We start from the raw sequence: 16225 nt of genomic DNA, 5'->3' as shown, positions 1-16225 counted from the left end.
GTGCTGAGTTCAGTGTTAGTGTGGAGTTCAGTGCGGTGTTCAGTGGGGAGCTCAGTGCGCTGTTCAGTGCGCTGTTCAGTGCGCTGTTCAGTGTGGAGTTCAGTTAAGTGTGCAGTTCAGTGCGGAGTTCAGTGTAGTGCGTAGTTCACTGCACAGCTCAGTGCGGTGTGCAGTGCGGAGTTCAGTGTGAGTGTGGAGTTCAATGCGGAGTTCAGTGCAGTGCGCTGTTCAGTGTGGAGTTCAGTTCAGTGTGGAGTTCAGTGCAGTGTGGAGCTCAATGTGCTGTTCTGTGTGGAGTTCAGTTCAGTGCAGAGTTCAGTGCGCTGTTCAGTGTGGAGTTCAGTGCAGTGCAGAGTTCAGTATGGTGTTCTGTGCGAAGCCCAGTGTGGGGAGTTCAGTGTGGGGAGTTCAGTGCGGGGAGTTCAGTGCGGGGAGTTCAGTGCGGTGTTCAGCGCGGTGTTCAGTGTGGAGTTCAGTTCAGTGCGGAGTTCAGTGTGCTGTTCAGTGCGGAGTTCAGTGCAGTGCGGAGTTCAGTGCAGTGCGGAGTTCAGTGCAGTGCGGAGTTCAGTGCAGTGCGGAGTTCAGTGCAGTGCGGAGTTCAGTGCAGTGCGGAGTTCAGTGCGGTGTTCAGCGCGGTGTTAATTGCGGAGGTCGGTGCGGAGTTCAGTGCGAGTGTGGAGTTCAGTAATAGAGGTGTCCGGGCAGTGCGGAGTTCAGTGCTGTGTTCAGTGCTGAGTTCAGTGTTAGTGTGGAGTTCAGTGGGGACTTAGTGCGCTGTTCAGTGCGCTGTTCAGTGTGGAGTTCAGTTAAGTGCGCTGTTCAGTGCGGAGTTCAGTGTAGTGCGGTGTTCAGTGCGGTGTTCAGTGCGGTGTTCAGCGCGGTGTTCAGTGTGGTGTTCAATGTGCTGTTCAGTGCGCTGTTCAGTGCGGAGTTCAGTTCAGTGCGGAGTTGAGTTCAGTGCAGTGTTCAGTGCGGAGGTCAGTGCGGAGTTCAGTGCGGAGTTCAGTGCGAGTGTGGAGTTCAGTAATAGAGGTGTCCGGGCAGTGCGGAGTTCAGTGCTGAGTTCAGTGTTAGTGTGGAGTTCAGTATGGAGTTCAGTGCGGTGTTCAGTGGGGAGCTCAGTGCGCTGTTCAGTGTGGAGTTCAGTTAAGTGTGCAGTGTAGTGCGGAGTTCAGTGCACAGCTCAGTGCGGTGTGCAGTGCAGAGTTCAGTGCGGAGTTCAGTGTGAGTGTGGAGTTCAATGCGGAGTTCAGTGCAGTGCTGAGTTCAGTGCGGAGCTCAGTGTGCTGTTCAGTGCGGAGTTCAGTTCAGTGTGGAGTTCAGTTCAGTGCGGAGTTCAGTGTGCTGTTCAGTGTGGAGTTTAGTGCAGTGCGGTGTTCAGTGCGGGGAGTTCAGTGCGGAGTTCAGTGCAGGGTTCAGTGCGGTGTTCAGTGCTGAGTTCAGTGTGAGTGTGGAGTTCAGTGCGGAGGTCAGTGTGAGTGTGGAGTTCAGTGCGGAGTTCGGTGTGAGTGTGGAGTTCGGTGCGTAGTTCAGTGCGGTGTTCAGTGTGGAGTTCAGTAATAGAGGTGTCCGGGCAGTGCTGAGTTCAGTGCTGAGTTCAGTGCGGAGTTCAGTAATAGAGGTGTCCGGGCAGTGTGGAGTTCAGTGTGGAGTTCAGTGTGGAGTTCAGTGTGGAGTTCAGTGTGGAGTTCAGTGTGAGTGTGGAGTTCAGTGTAGAGTTCAGTGTGAGTGTGGAGTTCAGTTCAGTGTGAGTGTGGAGTTCAGTGCGGTGCTCAGTGTGGAGTTCAGTTAAGTGTGGCGTTCAGTGTGGAGTTCAGTGTAGTGCGGAGTCAAGTGCGGAGCTCAGTGCGGTGTTCAGTACGGTGTTCAGTACAGTGTTCAGTGTGGAGTTCAGTTCAGTGCACTGTTCAGTGTGGAGTTCAGTTCAGTGCAGAGTTCAGTGTGCTGTTCAGTGTGGAGTTAAGTGCAGTGCGGAGCTCAGTGCGGTGTTCAGTACGGTGTTCAGTGCGGAGTTCAGTGTGAGTGTGGTGTTCAGTGCGGTATTCAGTGCGGCGTGCAGTGCAGAGTCGAGTGCGGAGTCGAGTGCGATGTTCAGTGCGCTGTTCAGTGTGGAGTTCAGTGCAGTGCGGAGCTCAGTGCGCTGTTCAGTGTGGAGTTCAGTTCAGTGCGGAGCCCAGTGCAGAGTTCAGTGTGAGTGTGGAGTTCAGTGCGGGGAGTTCAGTGCGGTGTTCAGCGCGGAGTTTAGCGCGGTGTTCAGTGCTGTATTCACTGCGGAGTTCAGTGCAGTGTTTAGTGCGGTGTTCAGTTCAGTGCAGAGTTCAGTGTGGAGTTCAGTGCAGCGCAGTGTTCAGTGCGGAGTTCAGTGCGAGTGTGGAGTTCAGTAATAGAGGTGTCCGGGCAGTGCGGAGTTCAGTGCAGTGTTCAGTGCTGAGTTCAGTGTTAGTGTGGAGTTCAGTGCAGTGTTCAGTGGGGAGCTCAGTGCGCTGTTCAGTGTGGAGTTCAGTTAAGTGTGCAGTTCAGTGCGGAGTTCAGTGCACAGCTCAGTGCGGTGTGCAGTGCGGAGTTCAGTGTGAGTGTGGAGTTCAATGCGGAGTTCAGTGCGGAGTTCAGTGTGAGTGCGGAGTTCAGTGCAGAGTTCAGTGCGGAGCTCAGTGCGCTGTTCAGTGCAGAGTTCAGTGCGGAGCTCAGTGCGGAGTTCAGTGTGGTGTTCAGTTCAGTGTGGTGTTCAGTTCAGTGTGGTGTTCAGTTCAGTGTGGTGTTCAGTTCAGTGTGGAGTTAAGTGCAGTGCAGAGTTCAGTGCAGAGTTCAGTGCAGAGTTCAGCGTGGAGTTCAGCGTGGTAATTCAGTGTGGAGTTCAGTTCAGTGCGGAGTTCAGTGCTCTGTTCAGTGCGCTGTTCAGTGTGGAGTTCAGTTCAGTGCTGAGTTCAGTGCAGTGCGGAGCTCAGCGCGGAGTTCAGCACAGAGTTCAGCATGGTGTTCAGTGCGCTGTCCAGTGTGGAGTGCAGTGCGGAGTTCAGTGCGGTGTTTAGTGCTGTGTTTAGTGCACGGAGTTCAGTGCGGGTGTGGAGTTCAGTGTGGAGTTCAGTGTGGAGTTCAGTGTGGCGTTTAGTGCGGGGAGTTCAGTGCGGGTGCAGAGTTCAGAGTGTAGTTCAGAGTGTAGTTCAGTGCGGGGAGTTCAGTGCGGGGAGTTCAGTGCGGAGTTCAGTGCGGGGTGTTCAGTGCAGTGCGATGTTCAGTGCGGAGTTTAGTGCGTTGTTCAGTGCGGGGAGTTCAGTGTGGAGTTCAGTGCGGGGAGGTCAGTGTGGGGAGTTCAGTGCGGGGAGTTCAGTGCGGGCAGTTCAGTGCGGGGAGTTCAGTGGGGTGTTCAGTGCAGGGAGTTCAGTGCGGTGTTCAGTGCGGAGAGTTCAGTGCGGTGTTCAGTGCGGTGTTCAGTGCGGGGAGTTCAGTGCGGTGTTCAGTGCGGGGAGTTCAGTGCGGTGTTCAGTGCGGGGAGTTCAGTGCGGTGTTCAGTGCGGAGTTCAGTGCGGAGAGTTCAGTGCGGTGTTCAGTGCGGTGTTCAGTGCGGGGAGTTCAGTGCGGTGTTCAGTGCGGTGTTCAGTGCGGGGAGTTCAGTGCGGTGTTCAGTGCGGGGAGTTCAGTGCGGTGTTCAGTGCGGGGAGTTCAGTGCGGTGTTCAGTGCGGGGAGTTCAGTACGGTGTTCAGTGCGGGGAGTTCAGTGCGGAGTTCAGTGCGGGGAGTTCAGTGCGGAGTTCAGTGCGGAGTTCAGTGCGGAGAGTTCAGTGCGGTGTTCAGTGCGGTGTTCAGTGCGGAGTTCAGTGCGGTGTGGTAGATGGGCGCAAAGCTGTACTATTACCACCCCCCAAGCAGGAATTCATCATATTCAGAGCAGAGAGATGAGATTTCCTTATCCCCGGCCTCATCGCCATGTGATCCACACACCGGCCAGAGCAAGCAATCCACCACAGCCAGGAGCCCAGCACCTTCTCTGGTAACCTGTATACGGGGAAATACAGAGCACCTTCAGAAAATGCCAGGTGCCTGGCTGTCTCTGCAGCACATACTTATTCACTGATCAGGAGGAATAATAATCTGCATAATTCTTCCCAGTTCACGGCTCAGAAATGACTGAAGCCTTTGGATGAGTATGACAGTATTTCAGGAGAGGTCCTCCGCACAGAGGACGGTTTTCACATTGTATTTATATCACCAGCGCCCAATTCTTACACTGGCAGCCAGACCCTTGGCAGTATCTACCACAGCCAAAGCAATTGTGTCCCTCAGAACATAGCAGAGCCAATAACCCTCCCCCTCCAGACTGAGGGCTGCATAATCCCCCCCAGAACTGAGGGCTGCATAATCCCCCCCGAACTGAGGGCCACGTAATCCCCCCCCCTCCAGACTGAGGGCTGCATAATCCCCCCCAGAATTGAGGGCTGCATAATCCCCCCCGAACTGAGTGCTGCTTAATACCCCCCCTAGACTGAGGGCTGCTTAATACCCCCCCTAGACTGAGGGCAGCTAACCCCCCCAGACTGAGGGCTGCATAATCCCCCCCTAGACTGAGGGCTGCATAATCCCCCCCCAGACTGAGGGCCGGATAATCCCCCCCTCCCCTTATAGACGAGTTCCAGGTATGGATATTTTTTATATACACCATACCTGTGAGATCACCCTGGAAGCTGGAAATCATTGTGGTAGGTACCGCTACTACACCGCTACTACACCGCTACTACACTGCTACTACACCGCTACTACACTGCTACTATACCACTACTACACTGCTACTATACCACTACTACACTGCTACTATACCACTACTACACCGCTACTATACCACTACTACACTGCTACTATACCACTACTACCCCGCTACTATACCACTACTACACTGCTACTATACCACTACTACACTGCTACTATACCACTACTACACTGCTACTATACCACTACTACACTGCTACTATACCACTACTACACTGCTACTATACCACTACTACCCCGCTACTATACCACTACTACACCGCTACTATACCACTACTACACTGCTACTATACCACTACTAGACCGCTACTATACCACTACTACACTGCTACTATACCACTACTACACTGCTACTATACCACTACTACACCGCTACTATACCACTACTACACTGCTACTATACCACTACTACACTGCTACTATACCACTACTACACCGCTACTATACCACTACTACACCGCTACTATACCACTACTATACCGCTACTACACCGCTACTATAACACTACTACACTGCTACTATACCACTACTAGACCGCTACTATAACACTACTACACTGCTACTATACCAATATTACACCTCTACTACAGTGATCTCCACTAGCTTCTGCTTCCTGTGCTGAGTGGCTGCCCTACTGCCCTGTGAACACAAAAGGTCAGTGCTGGGAACGGGCGCCATTCAGAGATCCCCAATTACTGCAAAGCATTGAATGGAAGAAAAGGCTGGACGGCCGCACTCTGTTATCACCTTTATTGAAGACGGTTTAAAAATTCTTCAAGTACAAAGACATCGGAGGCTCAGGATCAATCACAAGATATTTTATTCTCATGGATCCTGAGCCTCCGATGTCTTTGTACCTGAAGAATTTTTAAACCGTCTTCAATAAAGGTGATAACAGAGTGCGGCCGTCCAGCCTTTTCTTCCATTTCTACATGCAGAGCCGGCGCCTGTTCCCATCAGCAGGGAGGATGCATTATGGGATGTCTGCCAAGAGCCATGTTCCCTTTGTTTTTTACTGCAAAGCATTCTCTGATTGGATGAGGTGGAAAGGCGGGGCAGTGATGTCACACTCCAGCAGTGCAGAGTATTTCAGGAGAGGAGAGTTATAGAGGAAGGAGAGGAGTCCTCCAGCAGTGCAGAGTATTTCAGGAGAGGAGAGTTATAGAGGAAGGAGCAGAGTCCTCCAGCAGTGCAGAGTATTTCAGGAGAGGAGAGTTATAGAGGAAGGAGCAGAGTCCTCCAGCAGTGCAGAGTATTTCAGGAGAGGAGAGTTATAGAGGAAGGAGCAGAGTATTTCAGGAGAGGAGAGTTATAGAGGAAGGAGCAGAGTCCTCCAGCAGAGTATTTCAGGAGAGGAGAGTTATAGAGGAAGGAGCAGAGTCATCCAGCAGTGCAGAGTATTTCAGGAGAGGAGAGTTATAGAGGAAGGAGCAGAGTCCTCCAGCAGAGTATTTCAGGAGAGGAGAGTTATAGAGGAAGGAGCAGAGTCCTCCAGCAGTGCAGAGTATTTCAGGAGAGGAGAGTTATAGAGGAAGGAGCAGAGTCCTCCAGCAGTGCAGAGTATTTCCGGAGAGGAGTTATAGAGGAAGGAGAAGAGTCCTCCAGCAGAGTATTTCAGGAGAGGAGAGTTATAGAGGAAGGAGAGGAGTCCTCCAGCAGAGTATTTCAGGAGAGGAGAGTTATAGAGTAAGGAGCAGAGTCCTCCAGCAGTGCAGAGTATTTCAGGAGAGGAGAGTTATAGAGGAAGGAGCAGAGTCCTCCAGCAGAGTATTTCAGGAGAAGAGAGTTATAGAGGAAGGAGCAGAGTCCTCCAGCAGAGTATTTCAGGAGAGGAGAGTTATAGAGGAAGGAGAGGAGTCCTCCAGCAGAGTATTTCAGGAGAGGAGAGTTATAGAGGAAGGAGCAGAGTCCTCCAGCAGTGCAGAGTATTTCAGGAGAGGAGAGTTATAGAGGAAGGAGAGGAGTCCTCCGGCAGTGCAGAGTATTTCAGGAGAGGAGAGTTATAGAGGAAGGAGCAGAGTCCTCCAGCAGAGCAGAGTATTTCAGGAGAGGAGAGTTATAGAGGAAGGAGCAGAGTCCTCCAGCAGAGTATTTCAGGAGAGGAGAGTTATAGAGGAAGGAGCAGAGTCCTCCAGCAGAGCAGAGTATTTCAGGAGAGGAGAGTTATAGAGGAAGGAGCAGAGTCCTCCAGCAGTGCAGAGTATTTCAGGAGAGGAGAGTTATAGAGGAAGGAGCAGAGTCCTCCAGCAGAGTATTTCGGGAGAGGAGAGTTATAGAGGAAGGAGCAGAGTCCTCCAGCAGAGTATTTCAGGAGAGGAGAGTTATAGAGGAAGGAGCAGAGTCATCCAGCAGTGCAGAGTATTTCAGGAGAGGAGAGTTATAGAGGAAGGAGAAGAGTCCTCCAGCAGAGTATTTCAGGAGAGGAGAGTTATAGAGGAAGGAGCAGAGTCATCCAGCAGTGCAGAGTATTTCAGGAGAGGAGAGTTATAGAGGAAGGAGCAGAGTCCTCCAGCAGAGTATTTCAGGAGAGGAGAGTTATAGAGGAAGGAGAGGAGTCCTCCAGCAGAGTATTTCAGGAGAGGAGAGTTATAGAGGAAGGAGCAGAGTCCTCCAGCAGTGCAGAGTATTTCAGGAGAGGAGAGTTATAGAGGAATGAGAGGAGTCCTCCAGCAGTGCAGAGTATTTCAGGAGAGGAGAGTTATAGAGGAATGAGAGGAGTCCTCCAGCAGTGCAGAGTATTTCAGGAGAGGAGAGTTATAGAGGAAGGAGCAGAGTCCTCCAGCAGTGCAGAGTATTTCAGGAGAGGAGAGTTATAGAGGAAGGAGCAGAGTCCTCCAGCAGAGTATTTCAGGAGAGGAGAGTTATAGAGGAAGGAGAGGAGTCCTCCAGCAGAGTATTTCAGGAGAGGAGAGTTATAGAGGAAGGAGCAGAGTCCTCCAGCAGTGCAGAGTATTTCAGGAGAGGAGAGTTATAGAGGAAGGAGAGGAGTCCTCCAGCAGAGCAGAGTATTTCAGGAGAGGAGAGTTATAGAGGAAGGAGCAGAGTCCTCCAGCAGTGCAGAGTATTTCCGGAGAGGAGAGTTATAGAGGAAGGAGCAGAGTCCTCCAGCAGAGCAGAGTATTTCAGGAGAGGAGAGTTATAGAGGAAGGAGCAGAGTCCTCCAGCAGTGCAGAGTATTTCAGGAGAGGAGAGTTATAGAGGAAGGAGAGGAGTCCTCCGGCAGTGCAGAGTATTTCAGGAGAGGAGAGTTATAGAGGAAGGAGCAGAGTCCTCCAGCAGAGCAGAGTATTTCAGGAGAGGAGAGTTATAGAGGAAGGAGCAGAGTCCTCCAGCAGAGTATTTCAGGAGAGGAGAGTTATAGAGGAAGGAGCAGAGTCCTCCAGCAGAGCAGAGTATTTCAGGAGAGGAGAGTTATAGAGGAAGGAGCAGAGTCCTCCAGCAGTGCAGAGTATTTCAGGAGAGGAGAGTTATAGAGGAAGGAGCAGAGTCCTCCAGCAGAGTATTTCGGGAGAGGAGAGTTATAGAGGAAGGAGCAGAGTCCTCCAGCAGAGTATTTCAGGAGAGGAGAGTTATAGAGGAAGGAGCAGAGTCCTCCAGCAGAGTATTTCAGGAGAGGAGAGTTATAGAGGAAGGAGCAGAGTCATCCAGCAGTGCAGAGTATTTCAGGAGAGGAGAGTTATAGAGGAAGGAGAAGAGTCCTCCAGCAGAGTATTTCAGGAGAGGAGAGTTATAGAGGAAGGAGCAGAGTCATCCAGCAGTGCAGAGTATTTCAGGAGAGGAGAGTTATAGAGGAAGGAGCAGAGTATTTCAGGAGAGGAGAGTTATAGAGGAAGGAGCAGAGTCCTCCAGCAGAGTATTTCAGGAGAGGAGAGTTATAGAGGAAGGAGCAGAGTCCTCCAGCAGAGTATTTCAGGAGAGGAGAGTTATAGAGGAAGGAGAGGAGTCCTCCAGCAGTGCAGAGTATTTCAGGAGAGGAGAGTTATAGAGGAAGGAGAGGAGTCCTCCAGCAGAGCAGAGTATTTCAGGAGAGGAGAGTTATAGAGGAAGGAGCAGAGTCCTCCAGCAGTGCAGAGTATTTCAGGAGAGGAGAGTTATAGAGGAAGGAGAGGAGTCCTCCAGCAGTGCAGAGTATTTCAGGAGAGGAGAGTTATAGAGGAAGGAGCAGAGTCCTCCAGCAGTGCAGAGTATTTCAGGAGAGGAGAGTTATAGAGGAAGGAGCAGAGTCCTCCAGCAGAGTATTTCAGGAGAGGAGAGTTATAGAGGAAGGAGCAGAGTCCTCCAGCAGTGCAGAGTATTTCAGGAGAGGAGAGTTATAGAGGAAGGAGCAGAGTCCTCCAGCAGAGTATTTCAGGAGAGGAGAGTTATAGAGGAAGGAGCAGAGTCCTCCAGCAGTGCAGAGTATTTCAGGAGAGGAGAGTTATAGAGGAAGGAGCAGAGTCCTCCAGCAGTGCAGAGTATTTCAGGAGAGGAGAGTTATAGAGGAAGGAGAGGAGTCCTCCAGCAGAGCAGAGTATTTCAGGAGAGGAGAGTTATAGAGGAAGGAGCAGAGTCCTCCAGCAGAGTATTTCAGGAGAGGAGAGTTATAGAGGAAGGAGAAGAGTCCTCCAGCAGTGCAGAGTATTTCAGGAGAGGAGAGTTATAGAGGAAGGAGCAGAGTCCTCCAGCAGTGCAGAGTATTTCAGGAGAGGAGAGTTATAGAGGAAGGAGAAGAGTCCTCCAGCAGAGTATTTCAGGAGAGGAGAGTTATAGAGGAAGGAGAAGAGTCCTCCAGCAGTGCAGAGTATTTCAGGAGAGGAGAGTTATAGAGGAAGGAGCAGAGTCCTCCAGCAGTGCAGAGTATTTCAGGAGAGGAGAGTTATAGAGGAAGGAGAAGAGTCCTCCAGCAGAGTATTTCAGGAGAGGAGAGTTATAGAGGAAGGAGCAGAGTCCTCCAGCAGTGCAGAGTATTTCAGGAGAGGAGAGTTATAGAGGAAGGAGCAGAGTCCCCCAGCAGTGCAGAGTATTTCAGGAGAGGAGAGTTATAGAGGAAGGAGCAGAGTCCTCCAGCAGAGCAGAGTATTTCAGGAGAGGAGAGTTATAGAGGAAGGAGAAGAGTCCTCCAGCAGTGCAGAGTATTTCAGGAGAGGAGAGTTATAGAGGAAGGAGCAGAGTCCTCCAGCAGTGCAGATTATTTCAGGAGAGGAGAGTTATAGAGGAAGGAGCAGAGTCCTCCAGCAGAGCAGAGTATTTCAGGAGAGGAGAGTTATAGAGGAAGGAGAGGAGTCCTCCAGCAGAGCAGAGTATTTCAGGAGAGGAGAGTTATAGAGGAAGGAGAGGAGTCCTCCAGCAGAGCAGAGTATTTCAGGAGAGGAGAGTTATAGAGGAAGGAGCAGAGTCCTCCAGCAGAGTATTTCAGGAGAGGAGAGTTATAGAGGAAGGAGAAGAGTCCTCCAGCAGTGCAGAGTATTTCAGGAGAGGAGAGTTATAGAGGAAGGAGCAGAGTCCTCCAGCAGAGTATTTCAGGAGAGGAGAGTTATAGAGGAAGGAGCAGAGTCCTCCAGCAGAGTATTTCAGGAGAGGAGAGTTATAGAGGAAGGAGAAGAGTCCTCCAGCAGTGCAGAGTATTTCAGGAGAGGAGAGTTATAGAGGAAGGAGCAGAGTCCTCCAGCAGTGCAGAGTATTTCAGGAGAGGAGAGTTATAGAGGAAGGAGCAGAGTCCTCCAGCAGTGCAGAGTATTTCAGGAGAGGAGAGTTATAGAGGAAGGAGAGGAGTCCTCCAGCAGTGCAGAGTATTTCAGGAGAGGAGAGTTATAGAGGAAGGAGAGGAGTCCTCCAGCAGAGTATTTCAGGAGAGGAGAGTTATAGAGGAAGGAGCAGAGTCCTCCAGCAGAGCAGAGTATTTCAGGAGAGGAGAGTTATAGAGGAAGGAGCAGAGCCCTCCAGCAGAGCAGAGTATTTCAGGAGAGGAGAGTTATAGAGGAAGGAGAAGAGTCCTTCAGCAGAGTATTTCAGGAGAGGAGGGTTGGGAAGGAGAAGAGTCCTCCAGCAGAGTATTTCAGGAGAGGAGGGTTGGGAAGGAGAAGAGTCCTCCAGCAGAGTATTTCAGGAGAGGAGAGTTGGGAAGGAGAAGAGTCCTCCAGCAGAGTATTTCAGGAGAGGAGAGTTGGGAAGGAGAAGAGTCCTCCAGCAGAGTATTTCAGGATATGAGCGTTGGGAAGGAGAAGAGTCCTCCAGCAGAGTATTTCAGGAGAGGAGAGTTGGGAAGGAGAAGAGTCCTTCAACAGAGTATTTCAGGAGAGGAGGGTTGGGAAGGAGAAGAGTCCTTCAGCAGAGTATTTCAGGAGAGGAGGGTTGGGAAGGAGAAGAGTCCTCCAGCAGAGTATTTCAGGAGAGGAGGGTTTGGGAAGGAGAAGAGTCCTTCAGCAGAGTATTTCAGGAGAGGAGAGTTGGGAAGGAGAAGAGTCCTTCAGCAGAGTATTTCAGGAGAGGAGGGTTAGGAAGGAGAAGAGTCCTCCAGCAGAGTATTTCAGGAGAGGAGGGTTTGGGAAGGAGAAGAGTCCTTCAGCAGAGTATTTCAGGAGAGGAGAGTTGGGAAGGAGAAGAGTCCTCCAGCAGAGTATTTCAGGAGAGGAGGGTTGGGAAGGAGAAGAGTTCTTCAGCAGAGTATTTCAGGAGAGGAGGGTTGGGAAGGAGAAGAGTCCTCCAGCAGAGTATTTCAGGAGAGGAGAGTTGGGAAGGAGAAGAGTCCTCCAGCAGAGTATTTCAGGAGAGGAGGTTTGGGAAGGAGAAGAGTCCTTCAGCAGAGTATTTCAGGAGAGGAGGGTTGGGAAGGAGAAGAGTCCTCCAGCAGAGTATTTCAGGAGAGGAGGGTTTGGGAAGGAGAAGAGTCCTTCAGCAGAGTATTTCAGGAGAGGAGAGTTGGGAAGGAGAAGAGTCCTTCAGCAGAGTATTTCAGGAGAGGAGGGTTGGGAAGGAGAAGAGTCCTCCAGCAGAGTATTTCAGGAGAGGAGGGTTTGGGAAGGAGAAGAGTCCTTCAGCAAAGTATTTCAGGAGAGGAGAGTTGGGAAGGAGAAGAGTCCTCCAGCAGAGTATTTCAGGAGAGGAGGGTTGGGAAGGAGAAGAGTTCTTCAGCAGAGTATTTCAGGAGAGGAGGGTTGGGAAGGAGAAGAGTCCTCCAGCAGAGTATTTCAGGAGAGGAGAGTTGGGAAGGAGAAGAGTCCTTCAGCAGAGTATTTCAGGAGAGGAGAGTTGGGAAGGAGAAGAGTCCTCCAGCAGAGTATTTCAGGAGAGGAGGGTTTGGGAAGGAGAAGAGTCCTTCAGCAGAGTATTTCAGGAGAGGAGAGTTGGGAAGGAGAAGAGTCCTCCAGCAGAGTATTTCAGGAGAGGAGGGTTGGGAAGGAGAAGAGTCCTCCAGCAGAGTATTTCAGGAGAAGACAGTTGGCAAGGAGAAGAGTCCTCCAGCAGAGTATTTCAGGAGAAGAGAGTTGGGAAGGAGAAGAGTCCTCCAGCAGAGTATTTCAGGAGAGGAGAGTTGGGAAGGAGAAGAGTCCTCCAGCAGAGTATTTCAGGAGAGGAGAGTTGGGAAGGAGAAGAGTCCTCCAGCAGAGTATTTCAGGAGAGGAGAGTTGGGAAGGAGAAGAGTCCTCCAGCAGAGTATTTCAGGAGAGGAGAGTTGGGAAGGAGAAGAGTCCTCCAGCAGAGTATTTCCGGGGTGTGACTCTGGAGGTGTAGAGTTGGTGAAGTTCTCCTCTGTGTTTTCGGAGCTCTCTGTTCCCGGGTTCCTCCGCTGACGCGTTTCATTCTCCTGTAGGTGGTGTGTGATCTTCAGGCCTCTATGGCTTCCCTGAGAGAGGAGAAGAGCCGGCAGCAGCTCAGTATGGAGAGGAGGTTTCAGGAAGCTGCCAGGAATCATGATGAAGAGAAGAGAAGAACAAGGAAGGAGAATGAGAAGGCAATGAAGGTGAATGGCGGGTGATGTATGGAATGATTGTCCCGATATCATAGAGAAATCATTGTGAGAGGAGGACAGGAGAGGAGGACAGGAGAGGAGGACAGGAGAGGAGGACAGGAGAGGAGAACAGGAGAGGTAACAATGTATCATGTCTTCTATAACATGTCATTTATATGTGTGGTGTCATAGGGGGCGCCATTCTATTCCCTATGACCTCAGCAGACTTTATATAAGGGTCTCAGTACATGGGGTCTCCTCCGCTCCGCAGTGCTGTGTATATAGAATGGAGTCCCCCCACTTGTAGTTGTACATTGTATATGTGTTGAGCTTGGTTTGTTACTATCTATCCCAGGTTACAGAGCGCCCCCCACTGGAGAGATGGTGGGTCACATCCCACTCACTGAACAAGTCATCAGATTCTCTGAAATGACCGCTACAGATTGGCCATCTATAATCATCTCCTGTATTATGTCCGCAGTCTCTGATCATCTCCTGTACTATGTCTGCAGTCTCTGATCATCTCCTGTACTATGTCTGCAGTCTCTGATCATCTCCTGTATCATGTCTGCAGTCTCTGATCATCTCCTGTATTATGTCTGCAGTCTCTGATCATCTCCTGTACTATGTCTGCAGTCTCTGATCATCTCCTGTATTATGTCCGCAGTCTCTGATCATCTCCTGTACTATGTCTGCAGTCTCTGATCATCTCCTGTATTATGTCCGCAGTCTCTGATCATCTCCTGTACTATGTCTACAGTCTCTGATCATCTCCTGTATTATGTCTGCAGTCTCTGATCATCTCCTGTATTATGTCTGCAGTCTCTGATCATCTCCTGTACTATGTCTGCAGTCTCTGATCATCTCCTGTATTATGTCTGCAGTCTCTGATCACCTCCTGTATTATGTCTGCAGTCTCTGATCATCTCCTGTATTATGTCTGCAGTCTCTGATCGTCTCCTGTACTATGTCTGCAGTCTCTGATCATCTCATGTACTATGTCTGCAGTCTCTGATCATCTCCTGTATTATGTCTGCAGTCTCTGATCATCTCCTGTATTATGTCTGCAGTCTCTGATCATCTCCTGTACTATGTCTGCAGTCTCTGATCATCTCCTGTATTATGTCTGCAGTCTCTGATCATCTCCTGTACTATGTCTGCAGTCTCTGATCATCTCCTGTACTATGTCTGCAGTCTCTGATCATCTCCTGTATTATGTCTGCAGTCTCTGATCATCTCCTGTACTATGTCTTCAGTCTCTGATCATCTCCTGTATTATGTCTGCAGTCTCTGATCATCTCCTGTATTATGTCTGCAGTCTCTGATCATCTCCTGTACTATGTCTGCAGTCTCTGATCATCTCCTGTATCATGTCTGCAGTCTCTGATCATCTCCTGTACCTATGTCTGCAGTCTCTGATCATCTCCTGTATTATCTCTGCAGTCTCTGATCATCTCCTGTATTATGTCTGCAGTCTCTGATCATCTCCTGTATTATGTCTGCAGTCTCTGATCATCTCCTGTACTATGTCTGCAGTCTCTGATCATCTCCTGTATCATGTCTGCAGTCTCTGATCATCTCCTGTACCTATGTCTGCAGTCTCTGATCATCTCCTGTATTATCTCTGCAGTCTCTGATCATCTCCTGTACTATGTCTGCAGTCTCTGATCATCTCCTGTATTATGTCTGCAGTCTCTGATCATCTCCTGTATTATGTCTGCAGTCTCTGATCATCTCCTGTATTATGTCTGCAGTCTCTGATCATCTCCTGTACTATGTCTGCAGTCTCTGATCATCTCCTGTACTATGTCTGCAGTCTCTGATCATCTCCTGTATCATGTCTGCAGTCTCTGATCATCTCCTGTATTATGTCTGCAGTCTCTGATCATCTCCTGTATCATGTCTGCAGTCTCTGATCATCTCCTGTACCTATGTCTGCAGTCTCTGATCATCTCCTGTATTATCTCTGCAGTCTCTGATCATCTCCTGTATTATGTCTGCAGTCTCTGATCATCTCCTGTATTATGTCTGCAGTCTCTGATCATCTCCTGTACTATGTCTGCAGTCTCTGATCATCTCCTGTATCATGTCTGCAGTCTCTGATCATCTCCTGTACCTATGTCTGCAGTCTCTGATCATCTCCTGTATTATCTCTGCAGTCTCTGATCATCTCCTGTACTATGTCTGCAGTCTCTGATCATCTCCTGTATTATGTCTGCAGTCTCTGATCACCTCCTGTATTATGTCTGCAGTCTCTGATCATCTCCCGTATTATGTCTGCAGTCTCTGATCATCTCCTGTACTATGTCTGCAGTCTCTGATCATCTCCTGTACTATGTCTGCAGTCTCTGATCATCTCCTGTATCATGTCTGCAGTCTCTGATCATCTCCTGTATTATGTCTGCAGTCTCTGATCATCTCCTGTATTTTGTCCGCAGTCTCTGACCATCTCCTGTATTATGTCCGCAGTCTCTGATCATCTCCTGTACTATGTCTGCAGTCTCTGATCATCTCCTGTACTATGTCTGCAGTCTCTGATCATCTCCTGTATCATGTCTGCAGTCTCTGACCATCTCCTGTATTATGTCTGCAGTCTCTGATCATCTCCTGTATTATGTCTGCAGTCTCTGATCATCTCCTGTATTATGTCCGCAGTCTCTGATCATCTCCTGTATTATGTCCGCAGTCTCTGATCATCTCCTGTATTATGTCCGCAGTCTCTGACCATCTCCTGTATTATGTCTGCAGTCTCTGATCATCTCCTGTATTATGTCTGCAGTCTCTGATCATCTCCTGTACTATGTCTGCAGTCTCTGATCATCTCCTGTATTCTGTCTGCAGTCTCTGATCATCTCCTGTACTATGTCTGCAGTCTCTGATCATCCCCTGTATTATGTCTGCAGTCTCTGATCATCCCCTGTATTATGTCTGCAGTCTCTGATCATCTCCTGTATTATGTCTGCAGTCTCTGATCATCTCCTGTACTATGTCTGCAGTCTCTGATCATCTCCTGTACTATGTCTGCAGTCTCTGACTGAAAATGATAAATGATACAAATAAATATGTGAAAAGTGTGGGGGGAGGGACATTTGTATGGCGCCCCCCGGAGTCAATACTTTGTAGAACCCCCTTTCTCTACAAGTCTTTTTGGGGATGTCTCTACCAGCTTTGCACATCTAGAGAGGACATTTCTGCCCATTCTTCTTTGTAAAATATCTCAAGCTCTGTCAGATTGGATGGAGAACGTCTGTGAACAGCAATTTTCAAGTCTTGCCACAGATTCTCGATGTGATTTAGGTCTGGACTGTGACTGGGCCATTCTAACACATGAATATGCTTTGATCTAAACCATTCCATTGTAGCTCTGGCTGGATGTTTCGGGTCGTTGTCCTGCTGGAAGGTGAACCTCCGCCCCGGTCTCAAGTCTTTTGTAGACTCTAACAGGTTTTCTTCTAAGATTGTCCTGTATTTGTCTCCATCCATCTTCCCATCAACTCTGACCAGCTTCCCTGTCCCTGCTGAAGAAAACCATCCCCA

At 49.7% G+C, this 16225-nt stretch overlaps 1 protein-coding gene across 1 annotated transcript in view; it reads left to right on the top strand.

Moving 5' to 3' along the window:
- LOC141113819 (centrosomal protein of 112 kDa-like) overlaps positions 1-16225 on the top strand; it is a gene marked incomplete at its 5' end in the record, with an annotated part of 66919 nt that overhangs the window by 18474 nt on the left and 32220 nt on the right. Inside the window, 1 exon segment of the mRNA XM_073607131.1 lies at positions 12551-12700. Coding sequence (XP_073463232.1) covers positions 12551-12700 — 150 coding nt within the window.

Source organism: Aquarana catesbeiana, linkage group LG12 (genome assembly GCF_042186555.1).
Source record: "Aquarana catesbeiana isolate 2022-GZ linkage group LG12, ASM4218655v1, whole genome shotgun sequence".
Classification (NCBI taxonomy): Eukaryota; Metazoa; Chordata; class Amphibia; order Anura; family Ranidae; genus Aquarana; species Aquarana catesbeiana.
Note: the sequence above shows the minus strand (reverse complement) of the source record. Positions and strands in the feature narration are given on the sequence as shown.